The sequence below is a fragment of the Adiantum capillus-veneris genome, chromosome 28 (genome assembly GCF_014529385.1).
Source record: "Adiantum capillus-veneris isolate H3 chromosome 28, ASM1452938v2, whole genome shotgun sequence".
NCBI lineage: Eukaryota > Viridiplantae > Streptophyta > Polypodiopsida > Polypodiales > Pteridaceae > Adiantum > Adiantum capillus-veneris.
This window is the reverse complement of record NC_140958.1, coordinates 17,297,468-17,310,931: the sequence shown is the minus strand read 5'-3', so window position 1 is coordinate 17,310,931 and position 13,464 is coordinate 17,297,468. Positions and strand designations below refer to the sequence as shown.

Here is a 13,464-nt window from a genome sequence, read left to right as displayed (position 1 = left end):
CGATCTGGAGCTATATCTGTTGCACTTGAGAATTTGTGGACATGAAGCCAAATTGAAGGCCCTACCATTGGTTCTACAAGGACGCGTCAAAGTCTGGTTTGAAGGATTGAAGGTTGAAGATCGTTAGTCGCTGAGCGAGATTCGCAAACAATTTGTTGAAGCTTTTCACAAGCGGGTTTCTCCATCGGGCTTGGGTGAACAATTGAGCAAGCTAAAACAGGATGTAAGTGAAGATTTTGCTTTGTTTTTGGGTAGATTTGAATCTATTTGGGAGAGACTAGCTGCTGTTACATGTGTGCAAAATGGAGATTATTTCAAGCAAGAGCAGTTTCTAGCCTGCTTGCATCCGTGAATCAAAGAAAAGGTCTAGTGCAGTGGTGTAGAGGACTATGAGCAAATGGTTTGCTTGGCAAAGGCAAAGAGCAAGAAAGCAAAGAAGAAGCTGGAGATGGGTTTGTTGAAGCCAGCAGACTATGGATATAGCTCGACAATGGAGTTGCATCATGCCATGAAGCCAAAGGGGAGTTCAAGCGTCAAAGAGGTAGCCACTTTGCCATTTGGTAAGCCATTCTGGTCATTCGTTTCAATTTGTACCTCCAATTTGGTGTGCTGCTATACAAGAGTCTGTTAGCCTGGCTAGCAAGGATGCGGTCCTAGCCGAAGATGAGATGCATGAAGAATCAAGTGAAGTTACGGATCAGAGCTCATAGAAGAAGTTTGAAGATGTCAACAAAGCGGTGGTCGAAGCTATACAGAAACAAGCTAGCCAGGGGGTTGGGCAACCTTGCCCTACCAATTGTATTGAAGAGTGGCAGTGCCTTCCAGAAGGTGTTGGTGATGTCGACCTACCAAAAAACGAGGTAATAGATCATGGCTTTCTCTTTTGCTTAGCAGATGATATGGTTGTAGAAGAAGTCCTTGAAGAGCAGGCAAAGGTAATTGAGAAATCCGATTTACTCTCGCATGAAGTGGTTGAAGCTGAAGTGTCAAAGGCTATGGCAGACAAAGATTGGCATGGTGAGTCAGGTATAGAGTGTGTGCCGTTTGAAGGACCTACAATAGAGGGTATGCTTGGAAAACAGGTGGGCTTGGTTCTCCAAGAAGAAATGCCATTGGAAGATAGGTTGCCAAAGGTTTGTACCATGCTGTTAGTGTTCATGTTCATGTTTGCAAAGCTTTTTGGATGCAGATTATGGTATAGAGAACCCTCTAGCAAGTAAGAGCATCACGATGTATGGTGCAGATGCTTCGGAGGTGGGTGAAAGACTCATTTTGTGTGTCAAGAAGACTTGTGGATCCATGCTGTTGAAGGATTATGGTACGGACATCTATATGCATGGTTGGCTTACAGATCTACAGGTGCAAAGCGGGGATGGTTTGTATATGTTTTACAACTGGGTGGTAGTGCTCAAAACCATCAGTTTGACCCAGGAGGGGCCTACACTACGCTTGGGGAAGCTCGAGTCTTTCCATTCAATCTGGGAGGTTTGTGCAACTGATAAGATCTCCCTCTCTGTCTATCTATACAGTTCTACTACATATAGCCTCTTATTATGTTATCAGGTTCTCGCTTCTTATGCAGTTTTCTATTATCTAAATAATGCTTGGTTCAGCATGAATGCTCAACGAGGGGTTGGGCAATGATGGTACATCTAAGTTATGTCCGTCCAGAATAATGACTATAGCCTCGCTATGGAATCATGCAGATACAGGTCGAAGCGGTGGAGTCGATGCCAGATGCCGATAGCGACAAGCTTGATCATGATGTGTATGCCAGATGTGGCAATTAGCAGGTCAAGTATTGGTTTTTGGTCACTAATGATCGAATTGCTTGCAGATGCATGAACATGGACTTCAGCTCCTTCATGGTTCGACCATTGGCTTGTCACTTGAAGGTTTTTGCAGATCCATTTCACATTAAAGCTAGGACGAGGCCATCTACCATGATTACATTGAGGGTCGAAGCATCCAATGCTTGCAGCGGCAATATCTTCGAACATTAAAGAGATAGTTTGGTTCTAAAACGCCAATTATTATCTTCTTGTGGCCGTAAAAGTCGGGTCGTCTTCAAATGATGGTAAAATTTTCAAGGCTTCTCGAGGTGATCAGAGTCCGGTGGTTGTGACCACTAAGTCGCAAGGTAAAAAAAAAAGCTTGAATGTTAAAATAACTCCATGCTTAAAACAAAAAAAAACAAAGCAAGCTACAGTTCAGGAAGTTGGCGGGCTGCATGACAGAGAAAAGAAGCACCAGCGCCATCTGTCTGGAAAGCATGGCGACCAGGAGGAAGGTGCACCATCTGGTGGGCTGCATGGGGAGAACTGAAGGAGCCAAGCGAGGCCGTGACCAAAGGGAAAAGCAGGGCCACCACTAAAAAAAGAGAAAAAACAAGGGCGAGCAGAGGTAGGGGAAAGCCCGTTATACTGAAAGGGGCAGCCATGATCGAGGTGGGCTGCATGAGGGGGGTTGGCTTGTGAGAGGCCGCCAGAGCAAGGACAGCACTTCAGGAGCCGACTTCAGGAGTAGAAGGAAAGCCGCCATGGGCTGCTGCAAGGAAGTGCCACAAAGGACCTGAGGGGAGCCGGCTTGTGCAGGAGCAAGGGAACAAGACCGCCTGGGCATGAAACGGAGGAGGTGGCACAGCTTAGAGAGAAATCGGGTTGCTGCAAAGAGACGAGGTATGCAGGAGGGAAGGTAAGCCAAGGAGAGAGCAACTGGAAGGAGGGGTTGAAGGCCGCCAAGGGCTGTGGGAGAGGAACAGGAGACTGGAGGGCCGCAAGCTTGACGGAGAGGTGGTGGCGTGGGGCACGTGACTGAGGAGCACCAAGGGTGGTCAGGAGGGCTGCCAGGGATAGGGGTTGCAGAGGCCAAGAGCAAGGGAGGATGAAGAGGAGCCACCAGAGGGATGGTCAAGCAGTGAGAACACTCAAGGGAGGTCGCGATCAGAGGCGGCAATTGCCAAGGAGGAGATCCGCGAGCTCAAGGAAAGAGGCCGCTATGGGCTTGTGAAATAGGAGAGAAGGTCGCAAAGGGAAAGCCACCATCATTGTATGAGAAGTTTTTTTGTTTTGTGCTATGGATAAATGAGTTCACAGTTCGGGGGGTTTATTTTCTGTGTTGAATTTGCCATCAATCACTTCGTCTATTTCGTCTTGTGTCCTAGTACGCCCGTGGTAGCGTTGGCTCCGGGTCTTGTGTATGTGTGTGTGCAGAGAGGGAGGGAGAGAATGATTGAGTCAGCTATTTAGTGTGTGGTCGAGACGTGTGTTGCCTCCGGTGTGAGTGTGTTTATAGATATGGGTGCATTGATGTGTGCGTCAATAAATGCGATTGTGTGTAGCCGTAGTTGCTCGTAAGCGAGGCTGTTCAGTGCAAGTGGCAGAAAGTGTGCGTGCGTGTATGTTTTTGAGTGGCTTGGGGTGCTGGATATCTACTGGGCTATAGAGAGGCATCTAGTTTGTGTACTGTGTGTGTTCCCATTTCCCCCATTCCAACGTTGTGGTATAGACCATCTACGCCAACACTGTGTTAAAAATCCAGACTACAAAGGGAAAGCAACAATGAATGTTGGTAGGTGTGATGCCTTCTTCAAGCGGATCCGAGGTAGAACCCGCCATTCCTTTAAACGTGATGACTCAAGCTCAAGCTCAAGAAGCTGCCAAAAACAAACCAGCTGAAAAAGCCACATTGCCTGTTCAAACAGAATTTGAGAACAAACCGGTGAGAAGCTTCAGAAGAAGATCATGGAAAGACAGACGAAACAAAATGAAATTGAAGAGGCTAAAGGAGAAAGCGGCTTTGGAAACTGAACTCAATCAAACAAGAGAGCAGCTTAGACAAGAGCAAGAAAGGAACAAAAGCACAAAGGGACCTAAAGAGTAAAGACTAACTCGGGAGGTTCAGTCTTGGTCGACAAAGTGGTTGAACCTTTGGATGCGATCTTGAAAGCTTGTGAAGCTAGGCTAAAACCCAACCAAACCCAAAAGGATAGATGGCTAAGGTACCCTCATCCAGGGTATGAAAAAGAGAGGTTACAAATGTGCAAGGAGCTCATCCAGAAGGCCCAAGCTCTTATGGAACCACACGTTCAGATGCTCCAAAAACGGAGGTGCTAATTCGTGATAAAGTCCAAGAATTGGAGATCCAGGGTATTGTAAACAGAGATCAGGAAGAGCCGGGAGTTGAGGTACCTTTAGATACAAGGGAAGTAGCCAATACCACAGATGGGGTGGGCTCACAAGCAGTGATGCCTATTCTAGAGGTAGAAGAACCGTGGCCACAATCCTTGTGGGAATCTATTAGAAAATTTCGGAGGTCATTTGGAGGGCCTTGTAAGAAATTGTATTTCTCTCTTTGGAAACTTTTTTTAAAATGCACTTGCACCTTGTGAGTACGTCCAAAAGGACAACCAGACACTCTAAAAAGTAGATTTATATTCCCAATCGTCCTTGAAAACGGTCACTTTTTTATTTAATGCGAGCGTCTTTTTTAGGAGACAGGTGCGACGCATTCAATGCAGCTTACGTCATCACTGAAAGTTGAAAAGTCACAAACTGTCAAATAGTGATAGATTTTGAGGCTTTTGACACCACCAATACGTCCGCAACGCCAAAATACCCTTAAAACGAATGTCTACTTGTTTCATTCCGACATTCGGAGAGGCAAAAAATGTCAAAAAACCCTAAAAAATGGGCTTTTTACTTAAGGCGCGCGAGGAGGCATTCTAAAATTCTAAAATGCCCCTCTGCGCGTCGTTAGTACAAAGCTCCTTTTAGTGATTTTTGGACAATTATCTTTTAAGAAAGCCCCTATTTAAAGGTTTTTTGACATTTTCCTCTCAAAAAGCTCCCTAAAAGAGGAAAAAAGGGACTTTTTACTAACGGCGAGCGAGGAGGCATTCCAAAATTTTGGAATGCTCCCTCGCGCACCGTTAGTAAAATATTCTTTTAGGGGTTTTTGACATTCTTTGCCTCTTTGGATGTTGGAGCGAGGCAATTGGACATTCATTTCTAGGATATTTGGGCGTTCCGGACGCATTGATAGTATCAAAAGTTTCAAAATCTTCCACCACTTGATAGTTTTGTAAATTTTTGAGTTCTAGTGATGACGTAAGCCGTATCAAATACACCGCATCTGCCTTCTAAAAAAGGTGCTCGCATTAAATGAAAGAGAGTGATCGTCTTCAAGGACCACTAGATTATTAAATGAGGAGAGGGACACCTTTTTTTATTAATATCAATCTATTTTTCTACATAACGTAGGCTCTTCTCTCATTGGAGGAGCTTATTTTCCTCTCTCTTCCAAAAGGCCCTCCAAAAGACCTCCGAAATCTCCTAATGAATCAAAAGCCAAAAAGATGGTAGTGCTACTTTATAGTCAGCACCTATCCCTGAGATAAACATGGATCATGAATTTTCGTCAGGAGATATACAATCTCTATACGGGGATGCCGGGTCTGTCACATCTGAAGAGAGTAAACCACGCTCTCTAAAGACTTTGCCATCTTTCATAGGAGAACATGAGACAAAATCCGAAGTTAAAATGGTACCTTCTTAGTGGAAAGTCACACCAAAAATGTTGGATACCAAGAGCTTGCATGAATTGATGTCTTCTCCTATACAATGCACACTTTATCTCTCAGAACTACTAAAAATTAGACCGCATCTATGGGGCCAAATGGGCAAACACCTGGAAAACATGGGGCTGAAAATCCCTTCACATGACCAACTTACATATGAAACATGGATGACACCTTGCCTAAGAAACCACAGACAAAGATAGTACCAGTAAATAAGGTGGGTGACTATCGTGAAGGAAACAAAGGAAACACCACCATACCACTTGAATACAAAGGAGTAAAAACGGTTGCTATATTAGATAGTGCGGCAGGCATTGCCATTGCAACCAAAGAGATATGGAAAAAATGAGGAAAGCCTCCTCTTAGGAAAACTCAAATAAAACTGCAATTAGCGGATGGATACACGGAGAAACTGATTGGAATATTAGAACAAATCATTGTATCCTCGTGTGGCATCGAGTATGAGCATACCTTTGCCATAATGAATTTTGACAAGAGCAACAAATTTGATATCATATTGGGCAGACCATTCATGCGTCAGCTCAAAATGGTACAAGATTGGGGCTATGACTATATCTACTTGAGACACAATGATGTCACTACAAAGATCAGTGTCACAAATCATAGTTATAAAGATGTAGTACGAACCCCAGGGGAAGACTTAAACTCCACAATTGATTTGGAAAGCAAAGCGCATATTTGGATGTACGGAGCTCTTGAGAGTGGAAGTCTTAGAAAGCAGGATTGCATCCTAGAGCGTTTAGTAGAAGATGAGGCATATGTATTAGAGCCATTTCCAGAGAAGTTATTTGAACCCTCCCGATGGGATCAAATACTGGCGACTCTTGATGTGTGTGTGAATGAGGCGACTTTGACTAAATTTTGCGATGAAGATGGGTATGATGTAACTCCCTTGTTTACGATAAAGGTATTGAAGGAAGCTAATGAAGTTTGTGAGTGTGAAAGCAGAAAAATTGAGACAGATAGCTACATCATGGAGCATGATGCCAAAGTGCACATGAAGGAAGCAGAGCAACAACGAGAATATGTCATCATTGACATACCTGAAGAATCAACAAAAGCTGTTTCAAAGAAGCTGACTCCAGAAAAAGTGCAAATGAAAGCAGATGAAGGAAAAAAATTTCCAAATTCAGCATCAAATGTTCAAACGGAAGATCAAAACAAGAACAGGGACAAAGAAGGAGAAACAGGACTCAAAATCACATGTTCATCTGTGATAGATCCAGAAGCGACAAAGAATCTAATGACTTATGGAACATGGATCATGATGGGAAAGCCGCCAATCACTTAGCTAGAGGAGATCATGTACACAAGTTCAAAAATGCCAATTCCTAGCTTTGGCATGGCAGAAGCCGTACTCATGAGTACCGGCGAGTATAAAGATACTTTCCACATAATCGACTCGCATCATATCAAAGAGAGTTTAGTCTTGAAAGAAAACTGGAGGAACGTCTTCTTTAGACAACAATCAAAAGCCGCAACAACAACACCATCAAAAGCCCCAAAAGAATCTCAATTCAATGCAAAAAAGGAGCAACCAACCATCACGGAAAAAGGTAAAGCAAAGGTAAACACTGAAGTATATCAACCTCGCTAGACGACTTTACCTTCAACGAGCTTCCATCAAATTTCCCGCGAAGCCTCTACGTCAAGAGCCACACCATCAACAATGCAATGGAAACCAAAGCAAAAAGTTTATCAACCAAAGTTTCCATCACAAAAAGCATCCAAAAGAAGTCGAAGAATGTCAACCAAGTGTTGGTATCCAAAGAGCACATCCAAGACAAAGACCTAGTTTGGATACATGAAACACACGTTCAACCACAATAACAAAAGGTGACAAGGTGGGTAGCATCAAACGAGTCGATCACTGTTCAAGGCTACTTCGAAGGAAACATTAATGTTTGGGCCAAAAAGCCTAAACTAACAGCCTGTATGTACTCACCTCAAGAAAGAAGTTCTACAAGGAGTGAGCGAAGATATCAATGAAATACAAAATACTCAAGCAAGCGAAAGAACACCAACAAAAGGCAAACGAAAAGACCCTCCAAGCGGGCAACGCAAAAAGTTTGGGTACCGAAATCAGACTTCAATGAAGATACCCAACACAAACAGGTGAATCAAAGGATGATTCTGATTAAGCTACTCGAAGCACAAGGATTTTATGAAGATAAAAATAAAATATGATTACCAAAAATTGTAGCTCAATCAGGAACAACAAAGAGAAATCAAGCAGCACAAGCTTCTACCCCAAAGCAAGCAATGACAACCAAAAGCCAACAGAAGCCAATTACAACCAAGGCTGTTGCAATCTAGAGATGGATACCTTGTCATCAATTACAAAAGCAAGGCTTTTACAACGGAAATCATCAGGTTTGGATACCAAAGCCTAGTGTCCATCAAATTATAGAAGAAGATAAAATGCCAAAGACGGTCACACAAGGATAAAAAACAAGATGGGTTTTGAAATTACTCATGGAAACTCAAACACAAATAACCCACACACATCAACAACCGCTTCTCATGGGAAATAATGGAAAAGCTACATCAACCCGTACAAGAGTTGAAGGACTTGTCTCACAAAGCAGTGTGAACATACGACAAGCAAGTCAAGAAGAGCCAACATATGCCAACCTACTAGAAAAAATGATGGCATCCAAAGACCAACACAATGGAAGAGGCCTAAATTTCAAGAACTTATGGAATTGGGTTTCTGGCCTTGAACAGGTAAGTCCAAGTTGCCATTAAAAATACATGGCATAAAAGTCAGAGTCGGGCAACTAAGCCACTAAATGAGCAAGGCGTTAGTCCCAAAACTTCATGTAATATTCTCTGTGGTCTAAGTGTCTTAGTTATTCTAGGTACTGCTGAAGCTGGAAGAGTTGAGCATAATTACGTTGTGTCGCTCATGCTGGTATAGGTGAGCATAAGATTCAAAGTCATTGTAGTATAGTGGTAAGTGAAGGAGGAGGTCCAAAAGACACTCACACATTCAACACAATGAGGTATGAGTGGAGAAGCTTTTGCATCAAAAACCCTTCTTGGAAACATGGAAGCTATTGAGAAGTCCTTTGATGTCACATGTGCTACATTTGTTCCTTGAAGCACCCATCAACTCCATCTCTTACACTACATGCTTTTGTTTGAAAACTTCTCATGAGCATATAGAGTGTCCCATAATTGGCACTTGCATTAGACACTCTTCCTTTGTTTCTCCCAAGCACTCACCTTGCATGACAGGTACTTCAAGTGGATTTGCTCAACTCCAATAAGAGCGTATACCAAAGGCACTTTTTTTCCAACTGGTTTTTTCCCTTTGGTCATCCAAGTTTTAAGACCCTAATCTAGACCTCATCATTGACTTCTTGTATATATTCCTTCTACATCAACAAAAAGGAAATGTCTACCCAAATCAATCGACAATGACTTGGAGCAAAAACTGCAGGTCTCCATATGCTTATCAAGAGTATCATTTATCTTCAAGGGCGACAACAAAGCTCCATAAAAAAATGGCAAGTCAAAGAATGGCCTACAACAACAAGCAATGAAAAAATTAGAAAGCGAGCTATCCACAACAATTAAAAGTAGCTCACACAGTGCTTCAACATTGGTAGACAACTCAAATTGCAGTGGACATGGAAAACAAACCCAACATAAAGTCCACACCACAAAGAGAATCGATTCTACAAACTCAAAAACAAGAAAATCCCTCTTTACGGCGGCTAAGACTGGCAACAAAGAGGTGACCTATTGTAGACAACTCAAATTGCAGTGGACATGGAAAACAAACCCAACATAAAGTCCACTCCACAAAGAGGATCGATTCTACAAACTCAAAAACAGGAAAATCCCTCTTTATGGCGGCTAAGACTGACAACAAAGAGGTAAATGCACATCAAGAAGAAAAGTTGCCTCAAAAATCAAAGATCCAAGATCAAATCATGTATCAACAACATGGCAGATATGAATCACTCAAGGAAGGGGGGAGCGTCATCAACAACAAAGCACTTCCCAAGCTGAAGTCCAATCTTGAAGACAAAGCTGAAGACAACCCTATGACAAGACTGCACAAGGTCGTGTCAAGGGACGACACGATTTAGGAAGGGGGGAATGTTTGAGGACAGATCAAACGGGCGCCCAACTAGCCGGACACGTAGCCAGACACCACAATTGAAGTCTATTATTTTGCCGAGCTAGTGTAGTAATACTCCGTGTAAATCTTAATTCCAAAGTAGTAGTCAATTCCCTGAGTTGTAATTCTGTCAATGACAATTGTAAAGGTCTATGTGAGTCAGCCACTGGCCATTTAGAATGCCCTCGGTATAAAGGTCAATAACCTTAATGTGAAAGAAGGCTTATTTTTAGAAGAAGAAGGGAGCTCCAAAAACGTACGCTCAAGCTACGAGCTGCTTGAATTTGTAATCGACGCAAATAATGAATGGGTAATCAGTTTTTGATTCAGAAACTTGTATTGTGTTCCTCTCTCTTTGCTCTTTAATTCAAGTGTAAGCATTGTCAGTTTTGTTGTGGTTCACGAGACTGCGCGTCTGTGAGCTATAATTGCAGATTTGAGTGCTTAAATCATTGTTTATAGTTGTTTTGACCATAGGAGAGTGTTCCTAGACCATAGGGCAACCTTTTTGGATACTTTCGTTGCAATTTTCAGGACCTTTTTCATGATGGATCATGATTTTGGTACCTTTTTGGATTGCGACCAGACTTGCTAGGATAGTGCCCCTAGGTGTCCTAGACCTCCTCCTAAAGTTTCGTTGCATTTCGAGTCCGTTCGAGTGCCGAAATGGCGTGATGACCTAGAGCTGTGAGAAAGGACATAGGTAGATTTCACTGATCATTGAGTGTTGGTTTGCTTGTAGAGTTGTTGTGTTTGCTTGTTAAGGTTCACTTCTTGAGATTGACGATCTCAAAGAGTCTCCGTGCTCCATCCGAGTCACTTTCCCTGAGTATTGACATTATGTTAGTGCCAGAAAGCTATGCTGCAGACGTCCGTCGCGGCGACCCGCTAACACACACTCTCTCTCTCTCTCTCTCTCTCTCTCTCTCTCTCTCGTCCTAGTTCGTCATACAAAAAAACTAGGTGGTGTCCCAACATATTTTCTAGATTTTGTGTGTGCTATTTGGGTGTGTTGTTGTGTTTGGGGTATGTGTGTTGTGTTTGTGTTAGACCCTCAAACCCTCTGAGAAGCATGGGAGCCTTGAGAGGTGTTTAGAGGCCACTTCTCTCATTGCTTCTCCGAACCGCCTCAGTGGTCATCTCCTTTTCTCCCCCTCTTTCTGCCTTTCTTTCTCTCTGTCTGGGTTTTGGATGGTAAAAACTACCTATAGTGATGTGATGAAGCACTCAACTCTCTTCCTTGCTACTCTTATAGATCATAAGGATCTATCTAACTATTCTCTCTCTCTCTCTCTCTCTCTCTCTCTCTCTCTCTCTCTCTCTCTTCAAGAATATGTGATTCGTGAACCCAAATGACCAAAAGTAAGTGGAGTCGCATGATGAATTCAATGACCGTATCATATTATTAGAATGTGGGCATGTGTGAATCATTAATTTTTCATAATATTATGCATGGCACCAACATTCCAATAATTGAATGTGGTTTTTGGGGGGGGGAGAGAGAGAGAGAGAGAGAGAGAGAGAGAGAGAGAGAGAGAGAGAGAGAGAGAGAGAGAGAGAGAGAGAGAGAGAGAGAGAAGCAATTTTGTGGTAGGAAATTCACACACGCGCCCACACACACACACTCTAGATCCCAAATTTGCCCATTCCTCTCATAGAGAGAGAGAGAGAGAGAGAGAGAGAGAGAGAGAGAGAGAGAGAGAGAGAGAGAGAGAAGACCTTGCGATTGTCTGGGCTGTCCCCGAGATCTCTTAGTGAGCTAGAATCTTCTTGTTCTTGTGATTGTCTAGGCAATCCCCTATATCTTTCAGTGAGCAAAAACCTTGTCCTTGTGATTGTCTAGGTAGTTAACGAGACAATCAACCAGAAATTCCACCATATCCCATAGCAGAAGTATACGGTGATGGCAAGCCCAGGAAAAGGTATTTCTTATTCTCTTTTTAAAAATTTTGTTGGTTTTTCTCTCAATGGCATGCTAGAAAGTAAGATAAATGCTTCTATGCATGCCGTAGGAAGGCAGAGCTTCAGAGGCAAAGTGAGAACCTTCTACAAGTCAGGAGGACATTGTACTCCCAAGGTTCATGTGCTCAACTCACTAAAGAGGAAGGTAGAATTTTCAACCACTATTTGTGGGCCACCTACAAAGTGTAGCACAAAAGAGCAGAGGAATAAAGAGAGAGTTATTGTAGAAGACCTTTTAATCATTGGTGAAAGGCTTTTTGACCTTGTAGTATCTTTAAGAGCTATTGATAAATTTCACCAGGTATGTGGCATCTTTATTGCCACCTTTAGTCTTGATGATCTTCTAGCTCAGGACAACAATTTCTTAAAGCCTACACAAGAGAGATATTTGAGTTGGTAAGCAGAGAAAACACTGACATAATTGTTTCTAACCACAAGAATGGTTCTAACAATACCATGCAATGAGTAATCTGAGTGTCTTTCCATGTTATCTTGAATGATTTCTTTAGCAGCTGGAGGTTCTCCTTAAACTTGTTGAGATCCTCTTCTGACCAATCATCTTTGTCACACATAAAAAAGAGCGCATCTATGGTAGGCCTAACATTGACCTTGGTGTTGCGAGTAGCTGGCTCCTTGTCCTTCACAGTCATACACAATTTTTTCCATTGTAGCTACACAACTTTGCTAACATAGGTGGAATGATATATCTTCCCATTCTTTTTTAGCTTCACATCTTTATGCCTAGTGGTTTAGATTAAAAATAGCATGCCTTGACCTTGTTAATGTATGGTTTGGAACTTGGAAGGCACGTCCTTCTCATTGCTTGATCGTTTCTCGTCCTGCTGAATTTTGACATTGCCCCCATGGAGACCCATATTTGACAATACTAGTTCAAGGGCCTCTAGAGCTATCTCGCACTCACTTGACTTTTGGATTTTCCAAGCAAACCCAATGTAGAGATATAATAGCTTCTCCACAATTCAGCAAAGAGCATGCATTGTACAAATGTAGACATTAACAAGTGGAATAGCCCAAATTGGACGGAAGATAGGGTCTTCATTGTGATGAGTAGGAGCACCACTTAGGGTCCATCACCTTTGCAAACTTCATGTAGAAAAAGCATGGAGATTTTGCCATTATATGAATTTCACAATTATACATACACTTCAATTTTTTGAGTTCACCTACAAGATGCCATTATAATTGAAAGTCTTTCCTCCCATCCACAGCAAGTACCTCTCCTTGACTCATTTGTCGGTCAATTATATCACGAATAGGGGTTTGATTGAAGACCCAAAATAAAATTTCATGGTCCTCTTGCTTTATGTGCAAGATTCATCCTAATGTGATGTAAAATGAAATGTATTATCTTAGAACAAGAGTTGGAAAAAAATGACCTACCTCAAAAGCATCGAGCCACCATATGTTAGATACTAGTTAAACATTGAAGTATAAAGAATTATCAGTAGGACACTTTGAAAGTGCCCTATTCATTTAGGTGATTGTGTGAGGTCCCCACCCCGCCGTATCAAACGGCGGATCTGATGGTGGTGAACCTGGTGGCCACTAGATCTATAGCGGAAGCAAACAAAGTGGTTCAGGGTTCGACTAGCGGACGATCTCTCATCACAAAGTGAGTCGAGTTAGAGCCTACTATCAATGAGATCTAGCTCCACCTCGCAGGGGAAGCGTACTTAACCTATCTAACGATCCTAAGACCCACCTTCCAAGAGGAGAGAAACCTCGAGTGCATTTTTCCCCATGTTTCAGA

At 42.6% G+C, this 13,464-nt stretch overlaps 1 protein-coding gene and 1 pseudogene across 1 annotated transcript; both read left to right on the top strand.

The window, feature by feature from the left end:
• The first annotated feature begins 397 nt into the window (after positions 1-397).
• Positions 398-1,220, top strand: LOC147420119 (uncharacterized; annotated as a pseudogene).
• Positions 1,221-1,230: 10 nt separating this feature from the next.
• LOC147420118 (uncharacterized) lies at positions 1,231-3,145 on the top strand. The gene is made up of 7 exons (XM_086504209.1): positions 1,231-1,485; positions 1,707-1,768; positions 1,838-1,895; positions 2,092-2,140; positions 2,238-2,342; positions 2,555-2,733; positions 2,865-3,145. The coding sequence occupies exons 1-7, from the start codon at positions 1,231-1,233 to the stop codon at positions 3,012-3,014; spliced, it is 858 nt and encodes a 285-aa protein (XP_086360335.1). The 3' UTR covers positions 3,015-3,145.
• Positions 3,146-13,464: the final 10,319 nt, after the last annotated feature.

Bases quoted from the DNA above. Each gene is read 5' to 3' on its own strand.
- LOC147420118 (XM_086504209.1), top strand. From the start codon at position 1,231: ATGTATGGTGCAGATGCTTCGGAGGTGGGTGAAAGACTCATTTTGTGT. The intron at 2,141-2,237 runs GTAAAAAAAAAA...GCTGCATGACAG, and splicing joins TGTGACCACTAAGTCGCAAG to AGAAAAGAAGCACCAGCGCC. The intron at 2,343-2,554 runs GTGACCAAAGGG...GGCTGCTGCAAG, and splicing joins TGAAGGAGCCAAGCGAGGCC to GAAGTGCCACAAAGGACCTG.